The 18,063-nt window shown below is 42.9% G+C and overlaps 1 protein-coding gene across 16 annotated transcripts in view; it reads right to left on the reverse strand.

Moving 5' to 3' along the window:
* Positions 1-18,063, reverse strand: part of DTNA (dystrobrevin alpha) — a 328,281-nt gene that overhangs the window by 38,379 nt on the left and 271,839 nt on the right. For 11 of the 16 annotated variants that reach the window (XM_040432328.1, XM_040432339.1, XM_040432331.1 and 8 more), the window contains 4 exons: positions 15,843-15,935; positions 6,708-6,795; positions 2,598-2,689; positions 1,405-1,518 (listed from right to left, as the gene is read on the reverse strand). In XM_040432328.1, coding sequence (XP_040288262.1) covers positions 1,405-1,518; positions 2,598-2,689; positions 6,708-6,795; positions 15,843-15,935 — 387 coding nt within the window. The remainder of the gene's footprint in view (positions 1-1,404; positions 1,519-2,597; positions 2,690-6,707; positions 6,796-15,842; positions 15,936-18,063) is intronic. The other 5 variants (XM_040432338.1, XM_040432336.1, XM_040432340.1 and 2 more) reach the window with 1 other exon arrangement.

The raw sequence follows: 18,063 nt of genomic DNA on the forward strand, positions 1-18,063 counted from the left end.
TGATTTAAAAAAAAACTTCTCCTTGGTTACAGACTTCGAACTAACCCTGCGTGTGGCCTGATCCTGATGTCTATACTTCCTTCTATATAACATCTCTTCTAGTATCTGTCATTTCAAAAAATAATCATAGACTAACGGATTAGACTACACAGAGGTATCATTTCTTTCAGGAAAGTTCTTGGTAAGCAAAATACATATTCCTGGCTGGTAAATGATGCCATTTATTTATTCACTTGATCTTCAGTTTGCATTTCCCTAATATTACATCCATGTACATATTGTACAGGATGGTATGAAATAACTTTTCTGGTCAGTCTTAGGGCTTGTGCACACGAACATATATTCTGTCTTTGTCCGTTCCGTATTTTTTTGCTGACTGTATGCAGAACCATTCATTTCAATAGGTCCGCAAAAAAAACGGAAGTTACTCTGTGCGCATTCCGTTTCCGTATGTCTGTGCATTCCGGTCCTATTATTGTCCGCATAACGGACAGGGATAGTACTGTTCTATTAGGGGCCAGCTGTTCCGTTCCACAAAATACGGAATGCACACAGACATCATCTGTATTTTTTGCGTATCTGTGTTTTGCATACTGCAAAATACATACGGTCATGTGCATGAGCTCTTAAGGTTATTTACACGGACTGATTTAGCATGCAATTATCGGGAACAAACAAAATGTTCCCGATAATTGCCCAATCATCAGGGAGATGATGGGTGCATTTATATGCAGCAATCATCTCCTCTGCATGGGGATTAGAAATTGCTACAGCGGCAGCTTGTCCCCATACAGTTTTATTCTTCCTGGGAGATTGCAATTTACAGAGGGAGATGTGCTGCACAAAAACAATGATTTTAGGTGCTGATGATGACCTGATGAACAAGTGTTTTCATGTTGTAGCAGCACCTTTCACACAGGTCAGTTATAGGGAACAAGAGTTTCTGCAAACAGTCATCCCTGATAATTTGCCATATTGTTGTAAAAGGTCCATTACTTTCATAAATCTCTTTTTAGATATGCAACCTTCTTATTTAGAGTCTTTGGTTGGATAGTCTTTTGTGTATTTACACACATATAAGCTAAGTCCTGTGTTTTTAGCAGAGAGAATAAATAGACTTTCAGTACAAAAACAAATGTGCTCCAAAGTGCTAAAAAAATTATGTAAAGAAGGACAAATAGAACAATATGTGGCATTACTTTAAATGGTTTGCTCTCCATAGTTGATGCACTATGTCGCAGTTTGGTCTTTTTTGTTTGAAGTTTGCCTTAAAAGACAACCCTGCTGTCAAGAGGACTGTTCCGCGGGATCACTAATAACTGTATGGATGGGGACAGTATGTAAAGAGTCTGCTTCATAATGCTGTTCTGTAGCCAAGCTGTGATGGATTTCATCTTTTGTTACCTGAGCAGTCGGAGTTCTGCCAGTAAAGTGGGGTTCTGTTGTGCTTTTTCTGGTGTGGGCTGAGAGGCCTGTTCATGTTCAATTCTCAGCCTCTGTATTTCCTGCAATATTTCTCTGAAAACAAATTAAGGACAAACAGTTACTGTGATGTACACTAGTTTCACATTTGCATTCACATCTGCTGTTCACCTCTGGACCTCATTGACTATAATAGTACCTGGCAGGTTTCGGCCATCCAAAAAATGCTGCATGCACTGGTTTTTGTCTGGCCGAAACCCAGCACTCTTACCTGGAACCGGAAGGATCTCATTATAGTCAAATGGGTGAACGCTGTGGCCTCTTCCTTTCAAGTGAATGTGGTTGAGCTGCAATACCAAGCACAACCGCTATCCAATGGAGGGAGCTGTGCTTAGTAAGCTGCTAGGAGACCTCGGTGTTCACAGCACCACGGTCTCCTCAAACAGCTGACCGGAGGGGGTGCTGGAAGTCAGACCCCCGCTGATCTGATATTGATGACCTATGCTGAGGATAGGTCATCAATATCAAAATCCCCCCAAAAAACTTTAATTTACAACGGTGGCTCTCCCCCTAAACAAAATCAACAACCATGCACTGGCCATGCAAACTTTGATCATTATAACTGCTATTTTTTAATAATAATGACAGTAGTAAGATTACATACCCATGTCCAAGGTAGTAGGAAGTGAATAGAACCCATGTAAATAAGCTGGCCAGAATTACTAAGGCCCCTTTCACATGGGCGAGAATTCCGTGCGGGTGCAATGCGTGAGGTGCTATGTAACATCATTACTTCTATTTTTGTTAGCCATTAAAAGGTATCAAACCTGCAATACTCTTATTGTGTTTCTCTTAATGAGAGCACTAAACTCGTTTTCTATTGGCTAACACGGTACCAGACTTTTTCCTTTTTCTTTTAACAAAACGCATTAAAACGCTTTGCACTCGCTCTGAAAAATTGCGCATTTTCCCGCAACACACCCACATCTTATCCAGCCCTCACATTCGACGCCCGTGTGAAAGAGGCCTAACAACTGTGTGATACGGAGCCTGGAGGCATTCCCAAACTATCAAGATCTTAACTACAGGTAACATTACCCTGCAGTGTAATGACTATACTCAAAGAGCGTCCCCAAAAGAAGCCATAAACCTTCCACAAATGGCACATACTGTACCTGTTTTTATTTTCCAGCTCTGCAATAAGCTGTCGCTGCTGCTTATTGGCATCGATCGTAAAGGAGATGTCTGGGCCTCTCTGCTGACTCTGCTGTAATAAAACAAGACATTCTTATCAAGACTCCCTCCAGAATCCCTGCATAAACCTCACAATGACACCCAGTAGGGGAATAGACAATCGACTGCAGGATGTGCTGAATGGAGAGAAAAAGAGCAACGTTTTTGTCTCAAGCTGTTCTGCTTCAAGAAATACAGTTTCTTCTGCATGTGACCATCAGCACCAAAATATACGCTTACACACCGAAGTAATGAAACTCTGTGCAGATGTTCAAGGGGCATTCCCATTGTATGCATTTATAGAACAGAAGCAGTGTATGTCATCAGAATTTGATAGGTGTGGGTCCTGTCTATGGGACCATCACTTTCTAGATGAACTACGGTACATTGAGATAAATGGAGAGTTGGCTGTGCTTGCCTATTACCCCCAAAGGTGCTGGTTTCATCTCTGTAGTATTATTTAGGGATAAGTCCTTTAAAGGGAGTTTCCAGGAATTGAATATTGATGACCTACCCTCAGCACAGGTCATCAAAATCTGATCAATGGGGGTCTGACTCCTGGCATTCCCAATCAGCTGTTTGAAGAGACCACAGCGCTCTGATGAGTAAGCCAGTGACACAATGTTCCTTGGTTACATGGCGCAGATGCAGCTTAGACCCATTCAAGTGTACAGGCCTGGCCTGCAAAACCAAGCACAGATACTATACAATGGACGGCACTGTGCTTGGTATGATGTGAGCACCCCGACCTCTTCAAACAGCTGATCAGTGGTAGTGCTCGGTGTTGGACCCTACCACTGATCAGATATTGATGACCTATCTTGAGGATAACCCCTTTAAGATAGGAATACCCCTTTAAGTGAATTACCAACCGCTGCTTCCAAAAAGACCAACCTTCAATTTTTTTCATTGTCACTGTTGATATAGATTACATATACAGGTTCTTCTCAAAAAATTAGCATATTGTGATAAAGTTCATTATTTTCTGTAATGTACTGATAAACATTAGACTTTCATATATTTTAGATTCATTACACACAACTGAAGTAGGTTAAGCCTTTTCTTGTTTTAATATTGATGATTTTGGCATACAGCTCATGAAAACCCAAAATTCCTATCTCAAAAAATTTGCATATCATGAAAAGGTTCTCTAAACGAGCTATTAACCTAATCATCTGAATCAACTTATTAACTCTAAACACCTGCAAAAGATTCCTGAGGCTTTTAAAAACTCCCAGCCTGGTTCATTACTCAAAACCGCAATCATGGGTAAGACTGCCAACCTGACTGCTGTCCAGAAGGCCATCATTGACACCCTCAAGCAAGAGGGTAAGACACAGAAAGAAATTTCTGAACGAATAGGCTGTTCCCAGAGTGCTGTATCAAGGCACCTCAGTGGGAAGTCTGTGGGAAGGAAAAAGTGTGGCAGAAAACGCTGCACAACAAGAAGAGGTGACCGGACCCTGAGGAAGATTGTGGAGAAGGACCGATTCCAGACCTTGGGGGACCTGCGGAAGCAGTGGACTGAGTCTGGAGTAGAAACATCCAGAGCCACCGTGTACAGGCGTGTGCAGGAAATGGGCTACAGGTGCCGCATTCCCCAGGTCAAGCCACTTTTGAACCAGAAACAGTGGCAGAAGCGCCTGACCTGGGCTACAGAGAAGCAGCACTGGACTGTTGCTCAGTGGTCCAAAGTACTTTTTTCGGATGAAAGCAAATTTTGCATGTCATTCGGAAATCAAGGTGCCAGAGTCTGGAGGAAGACTGGGGAGAGGGAAATGCCAAAATGCCTGTAGTCCAGTGTCAAGTACCCACAGTCAGTGATGGTCTGGGGTGCCATGTCAGCTGCTGGTGTTGGTCCACTGTGTTTTATCAAGGGCAGGGTCAATGCAGCTAGCTATCAGGAGATTTTGGAGCACTTCATTCTTCCATCTGCTGAAAAGCTTTATGGAGATGAAGATTTCATTTTTCAGCACGACCTGGCATCTGCTCACAGTGCCAAAACCACTGGTAAATGGTTTACTGACCATGGTATTACTGTGCTCAATTGGCCTGCCAACTCTCCTGACCTGAACCCCATAGAGAATCTGTGGGATATTAGGAAGAGAAAGTTGAGAGACGCAAGACCCAACACTCTGGATGAGCTTAAGGCCGCTATCGAAACATCCTGGGCCTCCATAACACCTCAGCAGTGCCACAGGCTGATTGCCTCCATGCCACGCCGCATTGAAGCAGTCATTTCTGCAAAAGGATTCCCGACCAAGTATTGAGTGCATAACTGAACTTAATTATTTGAAGGTTGACTTTTTTTGTATTAAAAACACTTTTCTTTTATTGGTCGGATGAAATATGCTAATTTTTTTAGATAGGAATTTTGGGTTTTCATGAGCTGTATGCCAAAATCATCAATATTAAAACAAGAAAAGGCTTAAAACTACTTCAGTTGTGTGTAATGAATCTAAAATATATGAAAGTCTAATGTTTATCAGTACATTACAGAAAATAATGAACTTTATCACAATATGCTAATTTTTTTAGAAGAACCTGTACATTTCAGTGTAGATACCGCTTTATTTCAGACAATAATCCTTGCAAATGAAAAGAAGTGTGGGATCCAGCTCTTTATAACAAAGGATTCTTTATTCCAAGCGGTTAAAAAATTCCAACAACAAATGCAGGATAGTCGGTCTACGCGTTTCGGACCCTTGTATTTTGGTCCTTACTCATGACATACATAACTAACATTAGTCGTTTCCTATATACCCCCATTCCACCTATCCCTGAGGATTACGGCTACAATCTGAACACGATTCTTATTATTAGAAATTCCAAAAAGCATATAATTAAAACATACATGAAAAACCTTTTTCCACTTAGTGCAGGAAAAATTTGTCAGCGATATTGCAAAATCAGGTCATGCCTTTTATTTAGACCTGTGGGGGAACAAGTTCCCAACTGGAACATCCAGAAAGCTTCTGTGTAGAGGAGCTTTCTCCTATGATCTCCACCCCTTATGGCCGCAGTAATTCCTTGTACCGTTAATGCTGTTGTATCGCCTTTATGAATTAAAGGTGTAAACTGGTTGCTGAAACATTGCGAGTCCTCTAATGCGGTACATCTGAGATGTGTTTACGTATTCTAGTTTTTATTTGAATTATATTTCAGGTCAGGTAAAGAAATCATTCTATTCTTTCCCGCAGGTTTCATTTGAACCCAACAAAGCAGATCTGCCGTCCTCCTCTAGTATCAGACTCACAGCAGAAACCAACTGTCATGTCAACTTGAAATCATTAAGACAACTTGGTTTTCACAGATATACAATTCTGCCCCCTATGGTGTCCTGTCTTATGTGACAACTGAACAGAAAGCGGCTAGGTTGAGGGGGTCATGGATTATAAAATTCTAGTAACTGAAATATTTTACATTAGTTGGGAAATAAAAAAAATGCAGTATATTCAAAAGGTGTAAGTATGATTGCTACATTGTAGTATCTTATTGGGATGTCCAAGTCCACTAGGACCAGACAGAAGTTACTGTCAATAAAAATAATTCAGGCTTGGGCATGGGACAAATCCCCATCTGAAGCCTCTGCAAAAACCATAGACTGCAGCAGTGGACAGAAAGAGAGAAGGGGGACGGCACGTGCACACTGCATGAGCTGTCGGGTGTAAGACCCCCGCCGATCTGTTACTGATGACCTATCCCGAGGACAGTCATCAATAGTAAAAGCCCGGACAACCCCTTTAATAGGGAAAGACATCATCCCAAGCTCAAGCCTGAAATATTTTTATTAACAGCACTTCCATCTGGTCCTAGCATATACTCCACTATCACAATGGATATGGTAGAATCTAAAGGTTCACACTGAGACTGCTACAGTAATTCAAAATATAAATAATGTAAAAATACTGTAAAAGTATTATATATTATAATTATATAAAATTACTGTAAAAATAGATATTGAAAACTATAGAAACAAAAGAAGCACACAAAGAAAGTCCTAACAGTAATGTAACTTTTTCATGTTCCTATTCTAGAAGAAATGTACTTACTGATGAAGTGGTCTCGGCTGCCAGCCTCGCTGCATATCTGGCGATCAATCTATGTTCTTCATCTAGGCGGCTGGGACTGTCAAGCATTCTGTACAAAGAAATTTAGCAGAGGAAGAAAATGAGGAAAATAAATATTTTACACCTTAAAACTTACTATATAATAAAACAGTGAATGGCGCTTCCACATTCATGATAATTCCACTGCAACAAAGAGTAATGTCAACTGAAATGTGCTCCAGACAAAAAACTGAGATTTATTAAGGAGATTGTTAAAGAGGTTTTCCAAGATTTTGATACTGAGGACCTATCCTCTGTCAGACCCCCATTGATCAGCTGTTTGAGAAGGCACCAGTGTGGCAGCTTGGTATCACACTCTACCTCATTCACTTCAACGGGGCTGAGCGCAATACCAATCACAGCCTCTATACAATGTACGGCGCTGTGCTTGGTAAGCATGGAGCGCCGGTGCCTTCTTAAGCAGCTGATCGGCGGGTGCCCCGGGTTTCGGACCCCCACCGATTAGATACTGATGATCTGTCCAAAGGATAGGTCATCAGTATCAAAATCTCAGAACATCCCTTTAAAATATAATTACCGGTTTATAAAGCATTTAGTGCAATTTGTTCTGTGGGGATGTATAATAGTCTATACAAACACAACATGATAATAAATATAATTTTATAGTACAGTACAGTATAGTAGCAGGCAGCCCTATGGGTTTGTATGTATCATATCCCCAGTAGTTCAGACTTGACAATGTAAACAATGAGAGTACATTGTGCAGCAGGTTCATTCTTAATTGGACAGTGATGATGACTACTTTATTCTGCTCTTAGAAACACTCCTCAAAACACTCCATGATGCTCTGATCATAAAATGTAGTCAAACACTTCTTGTTAATGATTATATGCATTGTCATTGGGCCACTAGACCATCAGAAAGGTACATATTAAAAAGCATATACAATTTCGACTACCTATCGGATTTATCAAATAAAAAGCAAATAATGGAACTACACTGCTCAAAAAAATAAAGGGAACACTTAAACAACACAATGTAACTCCAAGTCAATCACACTTCTGTGAAATCAAACTGTCCACTTAGGAAGCAACACTGAGTGACAATCAATTTCACATGCTGTTGTGCAAATGGGATAGACAACAGGTGTAAATTATAGGCAATTAGCAAGACACCCCCAATAAAGGAGTGGTTCTTCAGGTGGTGACCACAGATCACTTCTCAGTTCCTATGCTTCCTGGCTGATGTTTTGGTCACTTTTGAATGCTGGCGGTGCTTTCACTCTAGTGGTAGCATGAGACGGAGTCTACAACCCACACAAATGGCTCAGGTAGTACAGCTTATCCAGGATGGCACATCAATTCGAGCTGTGGCAAGAAGGTTTGCTGTGTCTGTCAGCGTAGTGTCCAGAGCATGGAGGCGCTACTAGGAGACAGGCCAGTACATCAGGAGATGTAGAGGAGGCCGTAGGAGGGCAACAACCCAGCAGCAGGACCGCTACCTCCGCCTTTGTGCAAGGAGGAACAGGAGGAGCACTGCCAGAGCCCTGCAAAATGACCTCCAGCAGGCCACAAATGTGCATGTGTCTGCTCAAACGGTCAGAAACAGACTCCATGAGGGTGATATGAGGGCCCGACGTCCACAGGTGGGGGCTGTGCTTACAGCCCAACACCGTGCAGGACGTTTGGCATTTTCCAGAGAACACCAATATTGGCAAATTCGCCACTGGCGCCCTGTGCTCTTCACAGATGAAAGCAGGTTCACACTGAGCACATGTGACAGACGTGACAGAGTCTTGAGACGCCGTGGAGAACGTTCTGCTGCCTGCAACATCCTCCAGCATGACCGGTTTGGCATTGGGTCAGTAATGGTGTGGGGTGGCATTTCTTTGGAGGGCCGCACAGCCCTCCATGTGCTCGCCAGAGGTAGCCTGACTGCCATTAGGTACCAAGATGAGATCCTCAGACCCCTTGTGAGACCATATGCTGGTGCGGTTGGCCCTGGGTTCCTCCTAATGCAAGACAATGCTAGACCTCATGTGGCTGGAGTGTGTCAGCAGTTCCTGCAAGACGAAGGCATTGATGCTATGGACTGGCCCGCCCGTTCCCCAGACCTGAATCCAATTGAGCACATCTGGGACATCATGTCTCGCTCTATCCACCAACGTCACGTTGCACCACAGACTGTCCAGGAGTTGGCAGATGCTTTAGTCTAGGTCTGGGAAGAGATCCCTCAGGAGACCGTCCGCCACCTCATCAGGAGCATGCACAGGCGTTGTAGGGAGGTCATACAGGCACGTGGAGGCCACACACACTACTGAGCCTCATTTTGACTTGTTTTAAGGACGTTACATCAAAGTTGGATCAGCCTGTAGTGTGTTTTTCCACTTTAATTTTGAGTGTGACTCCAAATCCAGACCTCCATGGGTTGAAAAATTTGATTTCCATTTTTCAATTTTTGTGTGATTTTGTTGTCAGCACATTCAACTATGTAAAGAACAAAGTATTTCAGAAGAATATTTAATTAACTCAGATCTAGGATGTGTTATTTTTGTGTTCCCTTTATTTTTTTGAGCAGTGTACATACATGCCCATGTAGGACTAAATGTAGCCATACATATACACATTAGATTGAAGCTGTTTGATGGTTGAACAGCAGTTAAACGATTGTTTCACAGACACGGCCATACACATTGCAGTCCATATTGGCTGTAACAGTTGTTCAAATTGGTCATACATGTTCAGTTAAACTGGCCAATAGATGAAAACTCTTTCTAAAAAATGATATTTCAAAGAAAGATCTTTAGTTCACAAACAATCTATCTTTGAAAGAACATTTGTCCGACTATCGGACAAAAATATTAAACACAGCCAATTTCAGATGACTAGCGAGACATCAAGAAAAAAAAATACAATATATATATAAATATATATATATATATATACACTCACCTAAAGAATTATTAGGAACACCTGTTCTATTTCTCATTAATGCAATTATCTAGTCAACCAATCACATGGCAGCTGCTTCAATGCATTTAGGGGTGTGCTCCTGGTCAAGACAATCTCCTGAACTCCAAACTGAATGTCAGAATGGGAAAGAAAGGTGATTTAAGCAATTTTGAGCGTGGCATAGTTGTTGGTGCCAGACGGGCCAGGCTGAGTATTTCACAATCTGCTCAGTTACTGGGATTTTCACGCACAACCATTTCTAGGGTTTACAAAGAATGGTGTGAAAAGGGAAAAACATCCAGTATGCGGCAGTCCTGTGGGCAAAAATGCCTTGTTGATGCTAGAGGTCAGAGGCGAATGGGCCGACTGATTCAAGCTGATAGAAGAGCAACGTTGACTGAAATAACCACTCGTTACAACCGAGGTATGCAGCAAAGCATTTGTGAAGCCACAACACGCACAACCTTGAGGCGGATGGGCTACAACAGCAGAAGACCCCACCGGGTACCACTCATCTCCACTACAAATAGGAAAAAGAGGCTACAATTTGCACGAGCTCACCAAAATTGGACTGTTGAAGACTGGAAAAATGTTGCCTGGTCTGATGAGTCTCGATTTCTGTTGAGACATTCAAACGGTAGAGTCCGAATTTGGCGTAAACAGAATGAGAACATGTATCCATCATGCCTTGTTACCACTGTGCAGGCTGGTGGTGGTGGTGTAATGGTGTAGGGGATGTTTTCTGGGCACACTTTAGGCCCCTTAGTGCCAGTTGGGCATCATTTAAATGCCACGGGCTACCTGAGCATTGTTTCTGACCATGTCCATCCCTTCATGACCACCATGTACCCATCCTCTGATGGCTACTTCCAGCAGGATAATGCACCATGTCACAAAGCTTGAATCATTTCAAATTGGTTTCTTCAACATGACAATGAGTTCACTGTACTAAAATGGCCCCCACAGTCACCAAATCTCAACCCAATAGAGCATCTTTGGGATGTGGTGGACCGGGAGCTTCGTGCCCTGGATGTGCATCCCTCAAATCTCCATCAACTGCAAGATGCTATCCTATCAATATGGGCCAACATTTCTAAAGAATGCTATCAGCACCTTGTTGAATCAATGCCACGTAGAATTAAGGCAGTTCTGAAGGCAAAAGGGGGTCCAACACCGTATTAGTATGGTGTTCCTAATAATTCTTTAGGTGAGTGTATATACATATACACACATACATAAAAACAGTTTCTTTGACTTATTACTACTGATTACCATGACCTGGATGAGTGAAAACCTTCCACTGTGCCAAAACCAGGATTGGAGCCTTCACAGAGATAAAGTCTAAGGGAAAGATTTGCACCTGGTCTGTGTTTAGAGTCGCAACTGGTTTTGGCTGAAAATCACTAATGGAAATCACTGACCGAACACTGTTTGAATAAGGCTTAATTCTGACCTAAGCCAAGTGCTGTGCCATGTAAATAACTGCTGTGTTTTAACCACTAAACATGTGCCCTCTGTGAGAGACACATACTGTAACTATTGCATTAGTTCACTCAATACTGAGTCACTGAATAATCTTCCTGTGGGGACTGAAGTAGCTGTCAATGGCCAATAATACTTATAAAGTCTGACCCCCTTACACGTTGGGGTGGAGGATTTGTTCCGCTTTATATTGGGGTTGAGGCCCAAAATGATTGATTTCATTGAGGGTAAAGAATGCGTTACGTTTTTATAGGGGGCCCTTCATGAGTTACCTGGCAGTGGTAGCAGAAAAATGTTTCTCCAGTGAAAGAAGAGGATTGTGGCGTGCTGGGCACCTTGGACTGTGAAGCAACACTTTTAGAGAGTTAAAGAATGTATTGGTTGTAGTAGGGAGGCTTTGATGAGCGTGCGACGAGACCATGGAGTGACAAATTTACACAGCTACAGACACCACCCCTTTTTTTTCACGCGGACTGAATCAAGATTTGACAGGTGTTTCTTTAGGATTAAGGGAGCTAGCATTGAGGTTACACACTCTCTCTCTCTCATGGAGTGTACAGGCTTATTGGAGATAACACCACAGTTGCTTACAAGGCTCAAAGTTTGACGATTACACTTCTCGGGAGAATCACGATACTTGGCATATTCTATGGTGGCAAGAAAACAGTCTCTTATAACTCTCTCCACTACAAGTGTGTCAGGGTGTCCGGGTTGACCACCTAAACAGGATACATGGGACAGAGGTCCATTTTCACTTTTTTCACTATTTTGGGCATGGAGGTGGCTAAGTAATTTCAAGCTTTGATCTGGCTTTTAGTCAAGCACAGGCTTCTCTTTCTGTCAGGTGTAACTCCCCCACATACACTTCAAGCTGGAATCTGGTCCAAGTCCAGACACAAGCTAAAATTCCTTGCTATACAAGCCCTCAACATCAAGTCCCAGTGGAAAAGTCTGCTGGAGAATAAATCTCGGCATGCCCCTGCAACCCTAGCCTCCTCCAGTCCCTACAACCCTCCAACCCATCTGACGGTCAATGGCAACTGTTTCAAACAATTATGAGGCCTCACAATTCCAAACATGACATGGAGAGGTCTCAAAAAGGAAATGCTACTAGCATTGTCAGCCTGGCCACATACAGATCAGCTGCCTAACAAAAATCAGAGGGATTATCTACCTCTTGCCCCTTATCCTGTACATATTGTCCACACAGTCAGACCACTTCAAGTCCAGTTAGCCTCTCAACCCATCTGAAGGTCAATGAGCGCCTTGCTAAACAATCCTGGCATTTCACCATTCCGACCACGAGTAAGTGCTACAGCTGTGGCCAATCCAGTTGCCCAAGCAGAAAGCACAGGGAGTTTTGCCCATTTCCCCCTCGCCTATACATCTCATGCACTTCAGCTTGCCTGAGGAAAAGCTACCACCACCACAGCGGACCAATGGACCCTGCATCGTAGAAATTCTTCCTAGGGTGTATAGCACCCAGCTCCAATAAAATGCCATCTTTATTGATGGACACAAGGTAACTGACTTCATAGACACAGGGGCATTCCTGACCATTGCTGACCCGTGTGGTTCAACTGGAAGCAATTTATCCAATTACAATGCCATTTTGTGGGAGCCATCACCAGACATCAAACTGCCCAGGTACAGTAAAAAATGGAAATGATCGTGGATCAGCCTCAGTGACACTCTGCTGTGGAATAGGAAGCCCAGCAGGACCTCTTGTTCCAGAAAAAACTGCTGTGAATTCTTTGGAAAACATACAAAGATTTTTTTGTAGTAGTCATAATGTTTTTAGGCGTTGTTCTTCCCTTAGACATTCTGAGCTATGGACTATCTGTATCGCTCCTGCTACAGTATTCAACGGTACTACCATCTTGACCACGGTGATATTGTTGAAACCTTGAGGGCACCTGGGGCCGTCAGCCAGGTGCATATGTATCTGATGCTCCTAGCATTAATTAATGCTGAGAGCATCAGATCATTATGTACTCATGTGCTCAGCTAGCGGCTATGAGGAGGACTCGGGTGGCCCCATGTGCATAGGCCCACCGGGAAATTTCCCTGCAAGATCGATTGCTAGTCCGCACCTGAAATACAGTGAGTCTCCATGCACTTCTATGGCCCTATAACTGTACTACAGCTATGTCCATGGGGCTTAAATGCAATGCAACTTAACCTAGCAGTTAATCAGAAAAAGCTTGCTTCAATTGTGTTCTATACTTTGATATGTACTATGATATGTTTGTGTAATTTATCATCAGTCATCCCAAGCTTTATGAAGATCGCTGGTTGCTAGAAAAGTCTCTTATACATTTCTACATTGTGTGAAGATCACAACAAGTGTGTCAACCCGTATGTTATATTTCTGAAGGGAATGTTTTAATATGTTGGTTGATCGTATCTTTTATGCACCACTAAAAATCAGTTTTTTAGTGGTGCATAAATCAGTTGCTCCCAAACTGAAAATAACTGCTGTCTGTAAGTACAGGTAATGGCTGTTGATTAACGTGCTGTGATTGTCAATTACAGCTCATTACAGGGCTGACTATCTGCCCTTGTAAGGTTGCCTTCACCCGGGCAGATTTTGTTGCAGAAAACTTTCTGCAACTGAAAGTCAGTTCTATTCATTTGAATGGTGGTGTTTTGGCGGGAAGCACAGTTTAGTCTACTTTCACACTTGCGTTTTGGCTTTCCGTTTGCGAGATCCATTCAGGGCTCTCACAAGCGGTCCAAAACAGATCATATTGCATTCTAATGCATTCTAAATGGAAAAGGATCAGCTCAGAATGCATCAGTTTGCATCAGTTCAGTCTCTATTCCGCTTTGGAGACAGACATCAAAACACTGCTGCTTGTTTTAGTGTCTGTCTGATGAAACTGAGCTAAACGTCTGTTCAGATAATCCGTTCAGATAATACAACAGTCTGCATCCGTTCAGAACGGATCCGTTTGTATTATGTTTAACATAGCCAAGACAGATCGTCTTGAAGGGCTGCAGCTGTCATTCAACAGTTAAAAATCACGTGCTACAAAAAGTCGTATTGAAGCCCAGGCCTTAAACATCTTTTTCACCCCATCCAACAAGGGTCATGAATTTACTGGAAACTGGCATAGGTTATCTGAAAGGGGGCATGTCTTATGATACAACAACTCTGGCACAAAGTAAGCACACTAATAGGTTGTATAAACTTAGTCTAGACAATCTAATGATGCACATTATATTAAAGGGGTTGTCCGAGTTATTTGTTTGTTCTTTGTAGGTTTCTAACTAATCAAATGTAACAGGTTTCCCATGCACTTACTGCATCTGTAGTTGCTCCTTTCTCAGCTTTCACTTAGCGTCACATGACCTGTGATGTCAGCTTCTCTCCCTGCTCTGATGATGTTTCGTGCACAAGACGTCACTGTGCTGGCCACACCTCCCTGCTCTGCCGTCTGCTGCTGCTGTCTGCCCTGTGTCTCCCTCCCACTGTATACTTCAGGAAAGATTAACCCATTCAGGAGCACAGACTCAGGGCGAAAGGCTTTACTGAGCAGCTGCAGGCAGTGAGGAGACAAATACTGGGCACAGGAACCCACAGACTAGAGGAGTTCTGCACAAGAACAGGTGGGGAGAAGATCCTGTGTGTATCAGCAGTGTCATTGTACAGCTGGGACTTCTAGTCCTACACATACAACATGCTGCTGAGTATCCCAGCAGGCAGACATGTCACTCAGGGCAGCACTTGTATTCACTCCCATTGCAGAGAAGGAGGGGGGGGGGCAGAGATTGTTGTTATTGCAGGTAAACAAAGGGCCAGAAGAGGACCAGGGAAATAAGGAAATATAATTTTATTTTACCTAAAACTTGCTTAGCTCAGTTATATATTGCTGCCCATCAGATTTACAGTGCTATATATATATATCTTTTTTTTTTATAACTCGGACAACCCCTTTAATATTAGGCAGGATCAGTAAATCTGCCCCTATGTTTCCAAGCAGTGAAACAGTTCACCTACTGTATCAAACATAATGCAGACCTTTACAATGCAATGGAAGACATCTATTAAAATTCCAGAAGAAATCCAAGTAATTTTATCCACTGGATGTGAATGGAATTGAGTAATACCTCATTGTCACATGTATTGTACTGTACTTTGTTGAAATCTGTTGTGTAAAGGTGGCCCAGCAAGTCCTGCTAACTTTGTGTCAGGTGGTTGAGATGGCTGTTTTTGGTAGCCTGTTTGTGATGCATTGGTGCTGTTTGGCTGTAGAAAGATTTCTGACTACATCAGGCTCATTGAATCCTTCAAATTTGTGATTTTGCTATATTCCCCTAATGCAAATACTGTACATAAGAGCTTATTTCTGCCAAGCCACTAAATGATGCATACTGGGAGTGTTAATGCTTGGTACAGAAAAATTAATAAATCTAACTGCTCTTCTAAACAAATGAGATGAGTATCAGTGTCTTATACAATATGTAACAACATCTGGAAGTCTAAGCCACCAAACTGCCGAGTATCTAGAGCATGATGCAAGCTTAGTCCCGTTCTTACACATGCATATCTCTTCAAGTAACTGGGGCACTTAAGAACATGCTGAATTACATCATCTGACTTGGCTTCTTCAGCAAGTGACCATCATATGCTTCAACCTCCGTGTTGTACAAACAAGACAATTTCCAAGCCTTAACTAACCGTGAAAGGTTGTTCTGCAGCATATTGGTATATACCCCGATGAGAACATGTTCATCAGCCAGCCTGTCTGCCACATCCAGGCTGTACTGTAACCTAGAAGGATGGTTTGGAAATGGGAAAGACTTAAATGTAAAAGTAGAGAACAAAGGAAAATATAACGTGTACATGCCAGCATGAAAGTGAGGAGAGCAGAGATAGCATGCAGCCAAATAAACCATCACCTCCAGTCAGGATATACGGATACAGGAAGCATGCACTAGCTCCTACAGCTCACGTGCTCAGCTATCTGCAAACTTCAGTTCTACAAACTGGCGAGCAGTGTGAACAAAAACATATATCTTATATTTCACAGAAAAGTCCTAGGATCACTATAGCCCTGTTAGCATCAGGTTTGAGCCCTACCATGTTCAGTGTACACTGCCATCAAAGGTATGCCTCAGATGTATGCAACTGTACAGTTCCATACATGTGCCAGTCTTTGTTAAAAAAGATAGACAATGCGGTGTATATTTTAATTGGGGCATCCAGCTGTACTGCAAAATATATAATGGAATATACTATTAGAAGCATGCCACAAAAAGACCCTCAGCTCCCGCACAGAAGAGTGAAGTCCAGGCAGCAGAGAAGGACGCTAATGTTTTAGTCATTACACCATGAGCATATTATACTGTTTGTTAATATCACTCTAACCGTGACCCTGCAGTGCTTATATCATTAGTTTTAATATGAGGGAGAAAAATAAGCTATGGAACAGTGTGCACTGCTTAGGCCTTAGTAACTGGCATTACTCGTTCCGACAGGGGAACAGCCTGTTGGATCCGTAACTGCCGTGTACAGCCATGCGCTGCCCGCAGCGGTATTTGTCCGGCTGCCTCTAAGCATATTTGCTGTGCTGCGGCCAGATCTCCGCCGGTCTCCATTAGAGTGAATGGGGCCAGGCAGACTTCAGGCAGCACACAGCTGTACAGGGAAGTTACTGATCAGGGTGGGGTTTAGCAGAGGGGGCTTAGCCTCCCATAGCCCACCAGATTTACTATAACTTAAGCCAGGAAGTGGCATAATTTGTAGCTACAATCTACACCTGCTCCTAAATGGCGTAGATTTCATTTTCTGGCACACAGAAGGCCAGAAGATGTGTCACCACAGGCATCTTAACAAATCTGGCGCATCTTGCTCCAGTGCACTTTTTATTAAGACTGGCGTAGGAAACCCCCACACAGTGTCCTAGCTGTTAGTATGCCCATTCTGTCCTGACTGACATCCCAACTGGCACAGCTATCTCTAACTCCACAGGAGGATAGGCGTGTCAATCAAGGCAGAATGGGCACGCTAACGCTAGTTTCACTCTAGCGGTCAGGAGATCTGGCAGGGAACAGCCTGACAGATCTTTCTGGTTCCGGCATTGCGGGAAACTACATGAATGATGTCTGGCCCTATTAACTATAATGGGGACAGGCGCAGATCCGGCCGCAACCTGGCAAACATGCCAAGAATCGGCCCGACAAATATAGCTGCTGGAACAGTTTGCTGGATTTCCCAAACGCTAGTGTGAAACTAGCCTAACACTTCTTTCTCCCAAAATCGGAGAAGACTTGGGACACCCTCCTATAAACTAATTGGCGAGTTTTGCCAAAATCAGTAGGTTGTCCCAATATTCATCAAATGTTTATGGCCACCCTTAGAATATCACTTTGTAATCATCTGCAAACTTTATGAGCATAGGCATTCATCATATTTATTTTCCAAGATTTTTATACTGATGACCTATCCTCAGGAAAGGTCATCAGTATCTGATCAGTAGGGGGTCCGACACCCGGGACTCCCACCAATCAGCCGTTTGAGAAGGCAGTGGCGTTCGCAGTAGTGCCGCAGTGTTTGCTCTGCTTTTCCTAGGCCAGTGATGACACGTTCATGTGGCCTAGGTGCAGCTCAGCCCCATGTAATTAAATTGGGCTGAGTGCAATACCAAGCACAGCTTCTATACAATGTACAGCGCTGTGCTTGGTAAGCTGTGAGAAAGCAGCGCTGCTCACAGAAGCGCAGGTGCCTTTTCAAAACAGCTGATGGCCAGGGGGTGTTGGACCCCCACCGATCAGATACTGATGACCTATCCTGAAAATAGGTCATCAGTTAAAAAATCCTGGAAAACCCAGAAAATTTTAGTAATGCATAAATAATTATTATAATGTCCAATATAAAAGCTGTCTTACTACAATAAATC

This window comes from Bufo bufo, chromosome 5 (genome assembly GCF_905171765.1).
Source record: "Bufo bufo chromosome 5, aBufBuf1.1, whole genome shotgun sequence".
Taxonomy (NCBI): domain Eukaryota; kingdom Metazoa; phylum Chordata; class Amphibia; order Anura; family Bufonidae; genus Bufo; species Bufo bufo.